The sequence below is a fragment of the Caretta caretta genome, chromosome 8, assembly GCF_965140235.1.
Source record: "Caretta caretta isolate rCarCar2 chromosome 8, rCarCar1.hap1, whole genome shotgun sequence".
NCBI classification, from domain to species: Eukaryota; Metazoa; Chordata; order Testudines; family Cheloniidae; genus Caretta; species Caretta caretta.
This window is the reverse complement of record NC_134213.1, coordinates 54710080-54728737: the sequence shown is the minus strand read 5'-3', so window position 1 is coordinate 54728737 and position 18658 is coordinate 54710080. Positions and strand designations below refer to the sequence as shown.

General features: G+C 48.9%; 1 protein-coding gene across 1 annotated transcript in view; it reads right to left on the bottom strand.

The window, feature by feature from the left end:
• Nucleotides 1-18658, bottom strand: part of RGSL1 (regulator of G protein signaling like 1) — a 33215-nt gene that overhangs the window by 10116 nt on the left and 4441 nt on the right. The window contains exons 3-14 of the mRNA XM_048861917.2: nucleotides 16958-17032; nucleotides 16029-16158; nucleotides 13073-13177; nucleotides 12638-12799; nucleotides 9877-10877; nucleotides 8655-8717; nucleotides 5964-6195; nucleotides 4495-4602; nucleotides 3915-4023; nucleotides 2697-2890; nucleotides 1442-1559; nucleotides 25-121 (exon numbers count right to left, since the gene is read on the bottom strand). Of these exons, the coding sequence (XP_048717874.2) occupies nucleotides 25-121; nucleotides 1442-1559; nucleotides 2697-2890; nucleotides 3915-4023; nucleotides 4495-4602; nucleotides 5964-6195; nucleotides 8655-8717; nucleotides 9877-10877; nucleotides 12638-12799; nucleotides 13073-13177; nucleotides 16029-16158; nucleotides 16958-17032 (2394 nt within the window). The remainder of the gene's footprint in view (nucleotides 1-24; nucleotides 122-1441; nucleotides 1560-2696; nucleotides 2891-3914; nucleotides 4024-4494; nucleotides 4603-5963; nucleotides 6196-8654; nucleotides 8718-9876; nucleotides 10878-12637; nucleotides 12800-13072; nucleotides 13178-16028; nucleotides 16159-16957; nucleotides 17033-18658) is intronic.

Below are 18658 nucleotides of genomic sequence, written 5' to 3'. Positions count from 1 at the left end.
GGAGTGCAGGCCATCCTTACTTACCAGCTTGTCCGTTATGAAGGATCCCCTCCCCTGCCTCGTGACAAAGTGAGTGTCTAAACTATCGCTCCCAGGGTACAAGTCTTGGTACATCTTAAACCTGCCAAGATGGGAGAGTATTAGAGAAAGCAGTGGCAACCAGTCAGTCAGTAAAGCAATGGACTTCAATGCTAAGAGGAGACTGGCGTGAAGGCAGAGACAGGGAGGAGAGAGGTAGTGGGGGGAATGGTGGGCCCAGTCCCAGAATGCTCAGTGACCCTGGATATCACTTCTATTGCTGCAGTGAAACCTGATGAGGAGGGTGAAACTGATCATCCTCTGATCCCCTCCTCACCAGCTTCTGCTGCTGCAGGGGGCTGCTATTTATGGGTAACACCAGCAACGCAAGGACCAGCTCAGCCTGCCCCTTATAATATATCACAGACACACTTGTGTATGAAAAGTTATGAGCCACCCTGCTGTCCTTATACAGGTAAAACCCTTGTCGGCCTCAATGAGAGCTGTGCCAGAATACGGACTCAGCACTCTGGCCACTGCTTAGGTGTATCCTCCTACAGAGTATGTGTGTGTGTAACCTCCAGCAAGCTTAGCAACAATGCCACTGGCCTCTCAGGAAGTATGATGGGGCGTCCACCCCTCACAAGGCTGAAACAAGCTAAAAGGGGCCAATTAACCTTACAGGCTGCACCTGGAGGAGAGCCAGGGATGGATAAAGCCTAATGGAAGATGAAGCCCAGCTAGGCATGGGAAGGCTGGGCTTGAGTAAAGCCAGGAAGCTGAGAGCAAGAGGGGGCTGCAGGGAGGGGCTCTGCAGTCACTCCCTAGAGAGAAAGGAAGTTGCCTAGGGACAAGGAGGAGTTCGAGGGGGAGTGTAAACCCTGGGATCCTGTCCTGGACTACAGACTCTGGCAAGAAGCTGAGAGGGGGGAATAGGCGCTGGGAGTGGAGGAAGCTTGGGCTGGTAAACCCAGAGGTGGGCCAGGAGATAGAGAAGTGAATTAGGAAGGAGCCCAAGGAAACGGCAACAGAGTCAGAGACTGCATAGACTGTGGTTGTTAGGCACAGGGTCCCTGGGCTGGAACTCGTAGTAGTGGGCAGGCCTGGGTTCCCCTACCAGCCATTGGGGAAGTGGCACTGGACCTGGACTTGGCCTGAAAGACTGACTGACATGGCATATGGACAGCTTGTCCAGTGGGACTTTAAGACCCCAGAAGGGGAGGACCAAATAGTGACCTGGCTGTAAGGCTGAGTCACGAAGAGGAAGCACCCCAAGTCCCAGAGAGATAGAGAGGCCATGGTGCAGGCAACTGCGGGAAAGGGGCACCAGACCAGGCGAGAGAGAATCCCCAGACGCAGCCACAAAGAGGCACCCCAGGGGTAAGTGTACCCCATTAAAGTGAAATGAGCCAGGACTACTTACCATTTCTCTTCCATTGCTTTCAGGACAAAGCTCTGTGCTCTGAATAGCATGGAGCTGGTGACCAGGCTGGCCTTGGGTATATCTCTGATGATGGAAGCTTGGCACTGCAGTAGTTCCTCTAGAAAAGACACACAGTCACCTCCTCTCATCTGCACCAGACATTCTTATCATTGTAAGGACCTCCTGAGCCCTCCATGAATTTGCATCCCTAGTGTTCACAAGGTCCAGGAGCTCCATCACCATCACTATCCCCTCCACCACATTTGCCCAATACATTTTCCCTCCTTCCTTGGCATTTTCCCCTTTTATAATATCACTTTTTAATCCATGAAGAAGTCTGCAGGCCACGTAAGTACCAAGGCACCTCACACACTTTGCAAGTGACACTACTGAGCTCAAAACATCTAAAGAAGATACAGTAGGGAAGAATAATTTCCTCCACTGCTAGAATCACAGGGTGAAATTCTATGCAGGAGGTCAAACTAGCTGATCATAGTGGTCTCTTCTAGAAATCTGTGTGGCAGTAAGAGCAGGAACCTCAGGAAACAGTGAGATGAAAATTAGAGTCCCCGAAGAGCAGATGCCCCACTGGTTTGGGCAGTGAGAGCTGGCAAGGTCCTGTGCACTCTGCTACAAGCTGGATCCAAATCTTGCTGCAAGGTCCCTGGATTTAGCAGCATTGTGGCACAGCAGACTGGAAATGCCTACTGACAGCTCAGACCTTCTGCCTCCACTAAAGTCCCGTTGTGGTGCTGGAGCGATACAACAGCATTGTAAGCCAGCCCTAGGTAGGGCAGCTGAGGATGCTCCCTGTGGTCAAGAATCCTCACCGATTTGCGTACAATTGTATCAGGGAGAGTAGCAGCTCCGCCACAGCCTTGCTGTGTGCCCACGTATTCCCCATGCTGGAGTAAGTGGGCAATGTGCCGGCTTCCCCTCCCCTACCAGTGCACCAACCAGTTGAGGTGGTGCAGGGGGTTGTCCTACCTTGCTGTGGGCAGGCCCAGCCACAAAATTACTATTTCCCTCCCACCCTGGAGCAATAGGGAAGTCGGGAGTGAGTTGTACCCCACGGGTGTCTGTGGCACAATGCATGTCCGGGCCACTCCTGGGATGGTGAGCTTAGGCGCTGCCCTGTGCCCAGAGAAATCACTCTAGGATGGGGCATCCCTTTCCCTAGTAACCTTAGTGGGTAGCCTAGATCACATTTGCCTTCCTGGGTAGCTGAGATCTGTGGAGTAGGGAGTCTGCGTACCAGCAGGCACTTTGTTGTGGAAGAAATTCTTGAGGATACTGTTGATCAAAGCCCTCTGAGCCTTGGGGTTGGACTCGGCGCTGAGCTTCTCCACCGCCTGCCAGAAGAGCAGTGGGGCTTCAGCATTATGTTGTTTGAGGAATTGCCTGAAAAACTCCAGGTGGCCGGGGTTGTGCAGCACTTCCATGAGATACCTGGTGGGGAGGAGGCACTGGGTGAGGATGCAGCACTATGGCAGGGCACTGGACCCTGATCAAGAGCTGGAGCCCTGCACCCACATCTCCATTGGCACAGGGAGTTTTTGTCAGACTCCCAATGATGGTGAGAGGGTAGAAAGCTTGGGGACCTCAGCGCATGGGATCTGATGAAGGCACTGGCAGAGTACGTCTTCTCTGTAACAAGGGAAAACAGATGTGTGCCTCCTATCCAGCTACTGATTCATTGAGAACCACGTGACCAGATGAATCCACCCATCACTCAACAGCATCAGTGGAATTTACCACACCTGGCTGCCACCAAAGGGAGCAACTGAGCCAAATACTGACCTGGGTTACACCAGTGTAAATCCTGAAGCCTGTGGAGTCATTCTGGATTTACACTGGTGTACCAGACAGCAGAATCTGACCCAATAGCTCTGGGCCTTCCATGCTTAACAGAAGATCCCAACCAGAGAACTAAGGTGGGAGCAAGGTTAATTTCACTAGACTTCAGCTGTGCACTTGAAGGCATCTGCCCTGACTGCCTTGGAACCCACAAGTGATCAGCAGCACCCAGGCCATATACTGGCCCTTGTGCTGAAGGAGTATCAGCTCAGCAGGGAATCAAACTAGACAGGTACGAGAAATAAATGAATGAGGGGAGGAGGAAGCTTTATTAATGATGCTCAACAGTTCCACCTGATGGGTAACTAGTAGTGATTCAGCCCTCCAGGCTGAATTGGATGTTTCCTGTACAAGTAGATGAGATGTGAGATTGCATATGAGGGTGTGTGGGGGGAGTGGGGGATACAGAGTTTCTTCCCCTCCTCCCCACATTCCACGGCCCAGATCCCAGCTATATCAATGTCTCTGTCTGAGACAGCCCTACTCTGAGGCAGGTGGGACTGCTTCCACAGGAAGATGAATCAGATGGCAGGTGTTTGGGGGGTTAGAAAATGTGACGCCAGAGAGAGTGGAGGTGGTAAAAAGGAGAAAAGCTCCATGACGCATGGTGCTGTACCTGGGTCTTAGAGAGGGCTTTTTTAATGTGGGGATCCCCTTCCTCATGAGGGACAGACTTGTCTTGCTCGAGCGAACAGTCTTCCTCACTTCGCATTCAAGATCGAACGCTGTTACAGAGAGAAGAGATGTGGGCCCATGGTTACTGGGAGCCATGTCGCAGAGAGCACAGACTTACTCAGCCTCCAGGTGGAGGAACCCAGAGCACTCTGGGCAATCTCCAAACCCACCATGATGACATTCATGTCACGAGGCCAGCCCAGAAGAGCCTGTGCTGTGGGAGCTTGTCACCTGAATATGGTCAGGTCCCTTTGGGGTTGGCTGCTGGGAAGTGTTCCTTGTCCCTGAACTCTGGGAAAGGGTGCTGGAGTGCAGGCCTTTCTGGGGGGCCAGGACTCTCCTCTCCCACTTCCTTCTGGAGATGATCACCTGAACCACAGGAAGCAAGTAGGTGGGCCTCTCCTCAGCCTAATCCTCTCAGGGTGCCTTCTGGGCTCAGTCCTTCAAGGTTGTGTCTGCTGTTCTCTGCCCATGAGTTTGTTTTAAGTCTGCCCTGGTTCTAGCCCCTCATAAGCACTCACCAAGGGAGGGAAACATGCGGCAGAAGAGCTCATAGTCCTCGCTTAACAGCTCTACAGCCATCGAAGGATTCCTGAGGGTCAGCTCCTCGAACGTCATGCTCCTGTAGTCTGATGGGGCAGAGAGAAAAGGGGTTGGACTAATCACTCGTTCCGCCTGTGGTTACCAATCAGCCTTGGGAAGGTGCTTGAGGAAATAATTCATGGTGTTATATCCACAGGAGTGCTAGTCTTCCCACCCGCCCCCCTGATTCCTTCTCTATCCTGATCGTTTGACTCACCACTGTGATGAGCAATGACCAAGACAGGCGGTCCACAGAAACTCAGGCTTCACCAAAACTGCTTAATAATGACAGGTTTAGTAACGCTTGGCACTTTCCAAACATTACTGAAGTCTCCCAGCCTCCCTTCAAGATGTGTATTGCTGTTCCCAGTGTACAGATGCAGCCGACGAACCACAGGGAGATTAAATGTCTTTCTTCAGGTCACACAGTGAGCTAAATTAATCCAAGGGCCTACAACAGCTTTCGCCAGCGTAGAATCTTGTGCATGGCTCTAGGCAGCAGAAGTCCGCTGGGCAAGAGCATGTGGCATTGCTACAACCTCCCCTCTACTAGGGGGCCAAGGCAGTCCAAGACGTGGGATGAAGCCAAGGCAACTGGCCACGGGTTTCCGTGCGTTCCTGCTGCGGCCTCCACCCGGTGCAATGTCCCAGGATGGTGCAAAGAGGCACAGTTTGCTCCTCCTGTCCCAGCATGAGGGGATCTGATCCAGTGAGTCATTGTCAAAGCTGGAATTACAACTCAGGCATCCCTGACCTCAAAGCCCTGCCCCTATTCCATACTCTCCTGGGCATATCATATGGGCTCCCACTCCATATGTACCTTCAGACACCCTACACAATGGGAGACGTGTATCGTCAAAATCACCTTTCACCAGATCACCATAGTGGGCTGACATCTCAGCCAAGTTTGAATTGTCTGCCATCTCCCTCTGAGCTGTGTTCAAATAAAGGGTCACAAAACATGGCCCGCATGTATTTTTCGCAACTCTTTGTAGAGAAAAGCTGAACAAAGAGAGACTGCAAAAAAGGTTTGCTGTGAGGCTGACGCCAGGCATGGAAAATTTCAGCCCCAAGTTCAAGGTGGCTGCAAGCAACAGAGCTTGTCCAAAAAATGCAGAAAAAATGTTGCTGAAAGTTTTAAGACCCTTTTTTGGAACACTTTAACTCTAGAAGCTGGTTGGAAGAACAGCCACCATTTTTGCAAAATAATGTTGTCAACTATTTAACGTTTTTTCCAACCAATAAGCAGCTGAAGAAGGTTTGCTAGAGGGAAACCACTTTTTCCAGGTTCCCTATAGGGATCACTGTAACCCTGCCTACACTGTGTATTTCAGTCTTACTCTAGCTTGACATGAGTGCCTCCCACTCAAATGACTGTGTCCAAGCCCGCAGAAGAGACTCCCTTTACCTGTCTTGCGCACAACAGGCTCCAGTTCAACCTGGATCGATCCCCCTTTTGTGAGATCCTGAGTGGCTATGAATCGCCAGTGCTCCTCTGAGAGTGTCTCGAAGTCCCTCACTCCACATAAGGCTTGGCTCAGAGTCAGGGATTCGTTTATCCTCTTGGCCAGCAGAAGGTGTTCAACTTTTCCATAAGTCTCCTCTTCTCCCACAGGCTTCTGGACCTTGCTCCTCTGAGACTACAGCCAAAAGAGTGGAGAATTATTGCTGGAGCCCAGATGACATTCTCGAAATTGCTACGCGAGAACACACCGGCAGCTTCTCCGCTGGTGTGAGCACCAGCTGCATTGCACAGCTAGTCATGCTGTAAGATGGTCACAGTCATACTGCGCTTAAACGTGAGTGGTTGTTTTTAGTATAGGCAAGGCTCGGACAGTTGCTGGTGCTGGATGCTTATATTGCAGTAGCACACAGAGGCCCCATTGTGCTAGGTGCTGCACAAAGCAACAGTCCTTGAACCGAAATGCTTATGAGGTAAATATGCAAAAGAAACAAAGAGTGGGAGAAAGGGTGTGCTATAATCCCCATGTCTTACATGGGAAACTGAGGCACAGGGAAACCACGTGATTTGCCCCAGGTCACACATGGAGTCTGCGGCAGAGCCAGGAAATGAACCTAGGTCTATTGAGTCTGGTGCCTTAACCACAAGACCACCCTTCCTCTCCATTATGTAGGGGAAACCCTCATAATGCACCTAGTTGTATAATAATGTGGAGGACAAGGTAGAGGATGTATCTTCCTGACAGCAATTGATGATCCGGATGTGCCCTGAAGCATGAGAATTGTTAGCCCTTGAAGTGTAGTCTAATTTAGAGTATCCAGTAAGTAACATAAAAAATGCTCATATCATTCAGACACTGGCACACTCATGGCATTTTATTTAACTCATGAAACAAAAAGTGCTATTGGGAGAGAAACAGCCCATCCCTGTGACTGGCTGAAACTGCTGATGCACTGCATGACACCATGAGCCCAATTCTGCCCTCCTTTACGCCTGTGTGACCTCATTGGCTTCAGCAGAGTCTCTCCCCTTCCCCATGCAGCCAAACTATATCCTTCAGGCCCTGCTGCTGGCTTCAGGTTTGGGCCCTTAACCATTAAGTGAGCAATTTGGATGCTTCACAAGGCAACAGGACTAGAATGTCCTTTACCTGAAAATTTTAAGATATGCCCACAAGCTGCCTGACCTATCCCTGGTGCTACTCCACCAAATTCCATAGCATGACACCAAGGACGAACTTAGCCCAGTTGCTTCATACCCTGCAGACCTCAGGGTTTTAGCACTGGCTGAAGTGCTAATTGCATTCATGGGCCAATTCTGTGATCTGAAAGATAATTTCCCTGTCAGGGGATACTTAAGTACCTGGCTAATTAATTTACAACCATTAGAATTAATAAGGGCCAGATTTTTAAAGGTATTCAAGCATTGCTTTGCTGAGTGTTGCAAGGTCTAACAGAGTTAGGATGCTAAATGCCATTTTTAAAGGGACTTAGGAACATTGGAGCCTAAATCCCATTGACTTTGATGCTTACATGCTCTGTATATCCCACCTGGTGCCTGGCTGCATCTTTAGGTACCCAAATACCTTTGTAAAACTGGCCCAAGATCAATATTTTCAGAAGTGGCCATTGGTTTGGGGTACCCAGCTTAAGAAAACGAAGGTCTGATTTGCAGCCAGACACGCTAAGCACCCAAGGAAAGGGCGGCTGCAGGTGCTCAGCACCTTTTAAAGCCAAGGGCCAGGTATCTCAGGTTGGAACCCGAAACCGAGACACTCGAAAGGAAACATCAGTTTGCAAATGTTGGCCTCCGTTAGCAGGGTGGCCCATGTGGGTTCTGCAGGAATCCAAATAAACCTGGATATTTTAGCACTTCTGTTTGAAAGTATGTTTTTCAGAGGCATTCTTGCCTCAAGGTGCCATTTACGGGGCTGGTATTCCATGAGATCTGGTCTTCTTGTGGAATTTCAACCACCAGTTCAGAGCAATGCCACGGGAAGAGGAGAACTCATGTAATTTGGTTCCTTAAGGCAGTGAAAAAACATGTGAAAACCATAAACACAAGTAAAGCACAGTTAAAACTGCTAGCTGCCCCTCCCATAATGAAGGCCTTTACTGGCTGCAGGGTCACCTGTCTGTGTGTGCAGACTTTTTTCTCTTTGTGTAATAATGGCAGCACCTGCTATAAGCAAGGGAAAAGAGGTGGGTCCTTAAAGAATGTATCAGTTACTCACTGTATTTCCTACCCCTGGTTTGTGTATGTGATTGGTACCTTGTTGTGTTTCCTGCCCAGACAGGTTATTTTTTTTGCTACTCTTGGGTAGTTTTTGGTCAGGCAATTCTCCGGACAGCTCTTGCAAGGCCTCTTTCAAGACACCACCAATAGGCTGCTACATTTCAGAGGTTAGTGGCTAGGAATTCGGGAACGCTGCTCCAAAGAGCTGGAGAGAGTGTCTGTTACACACACACCTACATGCACACACAGAAATATTCACACAAACCCTTCCCCAGGTGTGCACAGTCATTGTATGCTCAGAACACATGGGTATGCAGTGCACAAAGGGACACAAACATCCTCAGGCACACCGGCCAGGGGCCATCCTTCCAGTCCCTCAGCCGCATCACAACCTCCTCTTACCACAAAATGAAGAAACGTTTCATCATCAGCAGCAAGAAAGTCATCGTAGAAGAAGCTCAGTATCTGATAAGGCAACAAGAACATGCTTTGTAAGCACATGCTTTGAAAGCTTTCAGTTTGCCAGGGAGTGCTTTGAAAAACCAGTGTAGTGCTGGGAATAGTGCTGGACTAATACCCTCCATGGATGCAGGAGTCTATTGCAGAGCCATAAAGGACAGCCCAGGTGGCCCAAGAGTGGGCTTGCCCCACACTACCCTGTCCATATGCCTCAACGCTGACCTGGAAGGGCCATGGCTAGGGGGAAAAGGGAATTCATTCTCGGTCCTTGGCTAAAGGGCCAGCTGAAGGGTGTTTTCAGTGACGTAGACTGAGTTAAGCCCATCAAGTCATTTTGCATAGGCTACCCAATAGCTATGGTTATAATGGCATTCAGTCACAGATTACATCACACTGAGAACACCAGCCTCAGTGTGACAGGATCCCTAGCACAGTTGCCCACACCATCCAGCCCCCTGGCTCACGTGTCTTTATTGGCTGGGCACACTGACTAGTGAGCTCCCCACTCACCTCTACCTGGTCCACAGAGCAAGAGCTAAGGTCTTGGAATCAGACCATGTGGAAGGTCATTTTTAACTTGAGGCAGCATTACCTCTACCAAACAGAGAATAACATCTGCTGCGTCCTTGGGGAATTCGGATTCCTGACCAGACAGTGTGCAGCATGGTGTGCTCTTGCACCTCTACTCTCCTTTCTCTGCCTCACTTCTGAACTGAAGCACCATCCTCATTAAGTAGGCCTTAAGCTGCTTTTGCAAAATCTACATTTGGGCTCGCAAATGGGTAGCTGCTCATCTAAGTACCCATGTTGCACGCCCCAGTTTCTGTTTGCAGGTGTAAATCAGGCACAACAGCTGCCTACGCAAGTTTTGTGAGCAAAATGTAGGTGCTAACCTTTGAAAGTTTAGCCTTTTGTGTTTCTGGGAATAATCCCTCCCGGAGTGTCTGGTTCAGAGTTTGACCTTGTACAATGGGACCTTAGAAGTCAGAAGCTCCAGGTACTGTGTTTGCATGTGTCCCGTGCACATTGTAAAGGGATCGTCAGGCACCAAAGTACTCAGTTTTGCAATGTTACAAATGACTTCCATTCATGCATAGCAGCAGCCCAACACTCTGAGAATGTCAATCACACTTCCCAGCATTAGCATCATGGCAGCATTTCCTACCTTGCAAATCTCTTCCTGTGCTTTTAATATCCAAGGAATGACCTCTCCAGAAGGCAGAAGATCTTGCAAGTTCCTGAGAGTGTTCGGCTTCAGGGGAAGGTGCTGGCGGTTGCTTTCTGTTAAGTAGATCTCACATATTCTTTCACCCATCAAATGGCGCAGGAGGAAGCTGCCTTCTTTGCTGGAGCTCAGCAACATGTGCAGAAAATCCTCCAGATCGTGCCACAGATCCAAAAGATGAGTCTCCACAGCATAGTTGTTGCTCTTCAAGAACTTCCCGAAGGGACGGCCAGCGCAGTTGTCGGCATTAAGTGCCCAAGGAAGGAAATCCAAAGAAGAAGAGGATTTGACTATCTTTTTCAGGGCTAGCAGTGAAGGCAGCTGGGCAATGGGTGTAGAAGTGCGTACATCAGAGAGGCTTCTCCTTTTGCCAGTCTCCTCCAGTTGAAGAGGCAGCTGGGCATTAGGGCTGGGTGTTTTGAAAGAAGTGGCCTCTTCCATATCTTTAACAGCCCTTTCTGGATCTTGTGCCCACACAGAAGTCTTTCCCAGGGCATCCTCTTTTGGAGGTGGTTGCTTCGTGTCTGTCAGACTAGTTGTACTCCAGTCTGAGCTTGGCTGCCCCTCAGGCTGCAGCCCATGTCTTCCGTGTTTCTCTGTTTCTTGAGGTTGTCTTCCACCAGTTACGAGATCCCAGATCTTCTTCTTGGCTTTTTTACTGGAGTACGGCTCTGACATAGCCCGGCTGTTCCTAATACTCATTGTGTGTGCAGGAGACACTGCCTTCTCCTTTGAGCCCACCTGTAATAAACGCTCTTGGTATTCCCACAACAGAGGCTGGCAGGCCTCCTCCTTCTCCATGTTCAGCTTGCAATGAATGAAGAAGTTAGGGAGCCAATAACTTTGGATCTTAAACAGGGCTACTTTCTGCATCTCGCTCAGGATCTCCCTCCTGGTGCTGATGTACTGAGGGTGCCAGCCTGAGATCTTCAACAGCGACTCTGAAAAGGGCATGGAGAATTGTAAAAAGTAAGGGCTTAATACAGAGCCCACTGAAGTCAATGGCAGTCTTTCCGCTAACTCAGTAGGCTTTGGATCAGACCCTGCAAGAGTAGGTTCTTGAGAAGAGATGAGTAAAGACGGCAGGGGAGAGAGGAGTCCTACAGCCTGCACAGTGCTCCTCATTCCATTATTTCGTATTGCAAGCTGCACATACACAAAGCTATTGCAAGGATGTCTAATTTTAATGACTTTTTTAAAACTTGGATTTTTGACTGTGGTTTATCTGTTCCATGACAAAGCAACACATGCGCTGTGGCCGTTTTTGTATACGTGCACAATCCCGGCATACAGCATGGCAGTCAGCAAGCAAAATAGCTCACTGCTTCCAGCCACAAGACAATGGTTTAAAGCAAGGGGAAATAACAGCAATAATAATACTTTGCACTGTAGAGTGTTTTGTAATCCACAGAACTCAAAGCACTTTATACAGGAAGGTAGAAGTGCATTACTGCCCACTGTTTTCCAGATAGGGTAATGCAGGCACAGGGACTAGCAGTTAAGTGACTTGACCTAGGTCACACAGTGACTCAGTGGCAGTCAGCAGCAGAATACAAGCTGACTGCTTTTCAGCCCTCTGCTCGGTACATCACACTCCGGCTGCTCCACATACACCTTCATCTAGAAAGGGCCCAATGGCAGGGTCATAACCCCACCAGGGCTTTCTGTGAGTTAACGTCTTAGATTAGCTTGACTACTGTACCAGTTTGATGATGGGCCGCACAAGCCCTCACCCTGGCTGAGGTGGAATAACTCTCTCAAAAGGATGCCAGGACCAGTCAGTCTCCAGTTTTTCTCACTCCTGTGTTTGTCCTCTCTGCTCCACCACTTTCCTTCAGTTCTGCTCTGGAACAACTCCCCTCCCTTGGGTAAGAGAATGGATTTCATTTCCATCTCCCGTCAGTTCTAGTCTCCACCACTGCTCCTCAAGCCTGAGCAGGTGGAGGAATGGCCCTCTCTGGGGTGAAAGAGGTATTTGGTCTATGGGGGGTGCGTGAGCCCCCTGTTTGGGGAGGCTAGTTCCTGGCCCTCCCCCTTTGTCCCACCCAAGCCCCCAACCGTGGCCGCAGGATCCCCACCTCAGCCACCCTGAGTCCTGGCCCACCATCCGGCCAACCTGCCCCAGCCGCCTCAAGTTCAAGGCTGCAGGCCAGCTGGCCCCAGCTGCCATGGCTGGCCTGAGCCCTGGGCCGCTGGCCCACCTGCCCCAGCCATTGAGAGTCCCAACCCACCAGCCTGCCCACCCTAGCCCCAGCCCCAGTGCCTGCTGGCTTTGGGGGAGAGGCTGAGCGAGGGTGGGAAAAGGAGCAGCGTGGGTGAGGCCATGGGGGAAGAGCGGGATGGGGGAGGGTGCTTCAGGGTGGAGCATGGACGGGGCCACGCCTGGCAGTTTGGGGATGTTTAGCCTCCCCTAGCCTATGATACCAGCCGCCCATGATTTGGTCACATTGTTCATTGAGTGCTGGTATCTCTGGAACTATGAGATCTCTAACCAAGTGATACTGATGTCCATTCTGCAAGGTGGAGCTGTACGAACTGACTCCATGCTCATCAACTCCCTAGTTGTAAATACAACCCCATGTTTCTATCCCCAGCTCTTCAAGCCAAGCGTAGGGTGCTGGACATGACCAGAAAGTGAACAGATGCACTGAAGTCTTGTTGCTCCTGGAAGTTCGGATTCTCAGTCTCAAATTCTCCTTACCAATGGTCATGCTGCAGAGGCTGACCACTGTGGAGCCCTCCTGCAAATGCGTGGCCCTCAGCACTTGGAGCAGAGACAAGTAGAGATCTCGCTGGGCAACATCTGACTCGTCAATCTCCAAGATCCTTTCTGCAGCAAGCCAGAACTTTGTCAGCTCTTCCCCTGTGGGTCAGACACACAGCACAATGGTTAATGGCAGGGAAGGAATGAGTAAGTGGGGAGAGCGTGCAGGAGAGACATCCCCTGAAAGCATTGCTGATGAGACAGGCAGGTGCTATTCTAAAGTAGAAGAGTTCTACTTTAGTAGAACTACTTTAGTGGCCCCGCCTTAAAGTTACATATCCCAATGTCCAGATGCAGGGATTGCCACTCTGCACAAATGTATGGCTACATAGGGAAGTAGGGGGCAGTACGAAGGAAGCTCTCTATCGTCACCTGCCATTCCTTGGATGAAAGAACGAAAGCGCCACATTCCCCTGCTACCACTAATGCACTTTTCGAGCAGCCATTGATCTGCACTCTTCCATTTCAGCATCTCTGCTGCAAGAGAAAGTGAAAGACATCACATCAGAAAGTACTCGAGCATGTGCATGTGCAAATACATCCCTATGCTCGAATACTTTCTGATGTGATGTGAAATTCCAGTAGACCCCTCTAGAATCCTTCAAGTGATCTTTGTTAGTTTCTGCTGGAGGACCAGCAGTGCCAGGAGCCAGCAGGCCAATGGACGCTGGCCCTGTTCCAAAACCTAGTTGCCAGCTGGAACAAATAAGAGCCAGTTGCAAATGCTCAGCTGGAATTCCCACTAGTGATACCCAGCACATGAACATATGGACATGTAAAACCACACACATGCCCTCCACACCCTGCCATCTCCTTCTCTGAGTTAGCCCGTCCCCGCTCCCATTTTTTATCTTAACTGGGGCTTCCCTTCAAATCTTCCTGGTGTTGAACATTAAACCTAGGTTGCAAGAAGAAGCCTGAGATGCAGAGGAAAGATCAAACTGGTGTGAACTTTGCTCCTGTTGACTTTATAATACAAGATGAACATGGCTCATCTATCTTTGCAGCTCTTCTGATAATGACATTCTGATTCTGAGCTTTTGTTGTACCACATGGACCAAGTTAATCCATGGTATAACCCAAGTTTATCCAGGATGTCTGGACCTTGCGCTGCAATAGCCACCCAGGCAGAGCAGCTACTTCCCCACCTGCAGAGAATTATGTGACTAGCACCAGTTGGGATAAAAGGCTGGAGTTCAGCCAGAAGGTGACTGCTGCCCAGGAACCTGGGGAGGACTGCACTAGCTGCAAAGTGGGAGGAAGCAGTGCAAGGAGCCAGAACCTCCAAGGACAAAATGCTAGAACCAGCTGCTCTTTGAGAGGGGCCTGGAGGTCAATGAAGGTAGGAAGTGGCCCAGGGAAGCAGATCTTACCTGCTTAGTACAGGGTCCCTGGGTTGGAACCCAGAGGAGAGGGAGGCCCTGGGTTCCCCTCCCTGCCTCCAAGGAAGGGGATGTGAAAGCCTGCCTGATGCAAGAAAACAAGAACTAGTGATCCCGGTATGGGGCTAAAGACTTGGCATAAGGTCATTGTACTGTTTGTTTGTTAGGCTCTCTATTACCCCAGAAGAGGTGGGGTGACACACCATGTGGCTGGAGGGCTGAGTTATGAGAATGGACAACCACTACAGGCTCAGAGTGGCCATCAACAAGGGCCACCAGAGTCCAAGAGGCTTCTACACTGTGCCCAGTCATTAGAGGTGCACTGGCTGGTGGGTGACCTTTCTACACCCAATGACTGCATTAAATATTGGCTTCCCTGGAGTTACACCAGATTAATCTGGCCCTATGCGTTTGTGCCCCATGAAACACCAAGAGGATCCTGTTTGCCTTTCTCCCATTTGTCTTCACTTTCAACAGCTTTCCATTTCCCTGGTAAATGGGCTGTTGCCCTCGTGTTTTGGGGTAACACTATGGCCCAGATTCAGACCTGCTGCAACTATGACACAGACTGGCTGGTTCACAGGCTAGGACACTATTTTAGAAGCATAGGACACAGCAGACAAGAAATAACGCACCAATAAGCCTAAATCAGGGCTATCTCCTGACCCACCAAACCTACTATACGTCACTGGAACAGTGGGACTCCCAAGGGCATATACCATTCGTTTCTATCCAGGATCGTTCAAAAGATGTCATTTTTAAATGGTTGCTGCTCCTTCAGATGAGGAAAAAAACAGGTCATCTCAGGACATTTATAAGAGAGGATTATTTCAGCATCTCAAGCATCATGGTGGACAGTCCACCTTTGGGTGCAATTCCCATCAAGATTTTAGGGAGAAATTGACTGGCTGGTGACTTTAATGGGAGTGTGCAAGTTAGACTTGGGTACAAGTGGTAAATGATTTTAAATACACCTTTTTTTGGCAAGTGGTGAAGTGGGCAACTTGCAGCAATTTAACCCTCAGTCATGGGCGTGCAAAAGGAATGTAACCTATGGAGAGGGGGAAAGGAGGACTGGAGCAGAACAACCAACTTCCCTTCACTTTGTTCTGTGCTCTTCTGATATTTGCTTTTTCTGCTCCATGTTTCAGGGTATCATTTGTTGCACCCCTTCTGCATGCTCATACTGTCAAAGTCCCCTTCCTGTAACCACAGTTTATAGACCAAAATAGCCTCCTCAGCACAGAGTGACCTCGCAGGCATCGTAGGTGTGGGGCCACGCTAGTAGAGGTGGAGTAACTGCACATAAAAAATCACGATTGCACCACTGCTCATGCCCATAGTAGCTGAGTGACTCCTAGAGGAACTGCCAGCAAATTCTCTCTCTCCAATATCTGCCTGTTTCAAGCCTGAGAGGAGCTTGAAAAGTAGAAGGAATACGATCTTTTTATGTGTGAATTGAGCACATTTGACCTGGAATCACTGAGGCAGAATAGAGTCCTCAGGTGTTAAGGCCAGAAGGGACCAGTCTGACTTCCTGCATAACACAGGCCATAGAATTTCACCCAGTGAGTCCTACATCCCGTCCACCACTTCTGGTTGAGCCAGAGCCTTGCTTTTAGAAAGACATCCAGTCTTGATTAAAGACCCCAAGACTGAGAAGTCACTGGGTTCCAATGTAAGTTGCTACAATAAACAATGCCCCTTTTGAGCCTTTTTCCCATTTACAAATATTTTCCCCTACACAAATGAAACCATTTACAAAAAATGCAACCATTTTATAAGCACGATGACCTAGTTCAGAATGCGTCTCCAACTCTCCAAACCTCAGTCAGCATGCACCAGAGGTGAGCACCTTAACTGAACGGAGTCAGGGTACAGCACTGCTGACGTGTGAAATCCTGCCCTGCATTAAAATGTTTGTGCTTAAGGTCACCTCTGCTTACCTGCCTCCTTGGATCTAATGAAACTGAGAAGCTCCTGACAGAGAATGTAATGAAGACACAAGTTGGTTTTACAGAAGTGCGGCAGCCGGTACTTTTCCATCCAGGTCAATAAGCCTTTGTACTTTGGCACCTGTATTCCCCCCAAAGATTGATTAGACTGTGAGGAATGATCTATCCCTGGTGTAGCTCCATTGACCTCATTAAATGAGAACCCATTAGGGCTCAGGGCCTGTAAGACTCCCAGGGCTCAAAGCCTGGTAGGACTTGTTTTTCATGACCTTTTCAGGGTAATGAACATTTTGTGGGACGTAAACCCCATTGATCCCAATGGGGTTACACCTAGGGGGACAGGGATTTGCTTCCTGTCAGTGAAACCAATGGGAAGAAGAGGTGGTGATGATGCAGCTGGAGCATCGGGGAAGCAGGGTCCCCAGTGAGAACAGCAGGGATCAATAGTGTCAAAGCACAGGCGAATCCTGCTTGTAGCAGTGGAGAGGAGAGACCCTGCAGGAGGTGGCTTAGGGTGAAGGCTCCTGGTTTTGCCCTATCCTGTTTAAGGATGGAATGTTCTGCTCCACACTGTTCTATCGAATTCAATGAAACTTCTGCAGATGGGGCCTGATCCTACTCCCCCTCCCTGCCCCTAAGTCAATGGGAGTCTTTCCACTGACTTCAAGGGAATTTGGATCAAGCCCCATGGAACTTCCTCAGGATCAGGGCCTTGATTACTTGTGCTCCTGATTGTCCCCAGGATTCACAAAGAACATGATTTCCTATGTTAAAATAAATCAATTAATGGAATAAACATGAGGAGGGGACAAAAGGGAAGGAGAGTCAGCCTTGGAAATCTTAAACTCTAGTTGTTCTGCCCATCCCTGTTGTAGAAGGTAACAGCCCTCCACTGCATGCTAAGAAGGTTATTGCCTCACCAGGTAGCATGGTAACTCTGGCCACAGGAACCACTGGCAAATGTTGGCCATGTAAATGGGTGTCTGGCCAAAGACCTGTGAAGAAAGAACAGGAGAGAAGTGAGAGAGATTGGGGTGTGGGGGAGGGGCTGATTAGTGGAGTCAATAACTCCTCCTGGAAAAGCCATCTTTCCTATAGACAATCCTCACCACTTATTCTTCCAAGTCATGCAGAGTTCTTCCAACCTTTCTTGGTAAGCAGCAACACTCCTCAGACACAATTATTAATAATAAATGAAATAGCTGTTTAAAACCAAAGTGATGCACCCCTCCCTATAGTCACTGTTCTCAGTGTGTGGTCTGTGATGTATTTGTATTACAGCGGGGCCTAGGTACCCTAGTGTTTTAGTGTTGTATGTACAGTGAGTAAAGCCCCTCCCCTACAGGGCTTACAGTCTAAACAGACAAAGAGTGGGAGAAAGGAATGATTGCTCCCACTTTGCAGATTAAGTGACTTACTTAAGGTCACCCAGGAAGTGTGTGGCAGAGCCGGGACTTGAAGCCAGTCTTTGGGAGACTTAACTCACAAGCTCATTCCTTCTCTTCCATGAGCTCTGTCCTACTAGGCCCAAAAGTAGCCATTTTAGGAACAAGCTCTGGAGAAATTTGTAAGGCAGAAGGGATTCCTAATTCCCACCAGCAGTCACAATTTCTGTTTGACATCTCTAAAGACATCACCTCCAGCAGTTCAGCACCCGTCCAAGCCCGAACATCTACACTACTATCTTTTAGCCCCATGGGACTCAGTCAGTTGACCTAGGCTCTGAAACTCGGTACCGGGGGGGTCTTTTATTGCAGTGTAGACATACTCAGGGAAACTGATGGTGCTGGAAGTGGTGGAGTTGAGTCTATATTTTCACTCTTTCTGATCAGTATTGAATCATTGTCCGAACAGGCTGTGACGCTGGCAGGCCAGGCACCAGCTCTTGCCAAGGCTTCAGGCATTAGCTAAGAACAGACAAACTCATAGCTGGAGACCACACCAATTCACTTATGTGTTAGTGTTGTTCAAAATAGGTATTAGTGTTATAAGTATGTATGTATGTTTAGACTCTACAGGATGCTTACAAGTTGTTGCATGCATTAATCTCATTTGTAACGTCTGTATTCTATGCTATAAGGAAATAGGTAAGGTTTGCTTTATGGCTTTGAAAATGTTTGCTCTAAACTTGTGAACTCATATGAAAAGAGTGTTTCTCCTTCACCCTCCACCGCTTGTCCAGAAGGACCATCAAAATCAGATGGGCCGTCAAGGAACATCACAATACAAAGGATTGGTAAATGGCCCTAGTGCACCTGGGAACTGCTATGTGCAAGACCTATCCTATGGACTTGGAGGCTGAATGAAGGCAATAAAAAACAAAACCACAGGAAAACTTGTCATTTCTTTGCTATTCGAAGTCTCACTGGGCCAGAGAGTCCCAACTGAGGCAGAAATCCCTGGCTCCACCCTGGAAGACATTTTGACTTGACAAACTACCACATCTCTGTCATCTTTGGGATTTAGATTGCAACTCGTTTGTGCATATATGGTTGCTTGCTTTATCCCTTAAATAACTTTCTTATTTTGTTTTTCCTTGTTAATCAACCTTGAAATTAGTTTATTACAGGATTGGCTATAGGCATTGTCTTCGGTGTGAGATCTAAGACACAAATTGATCT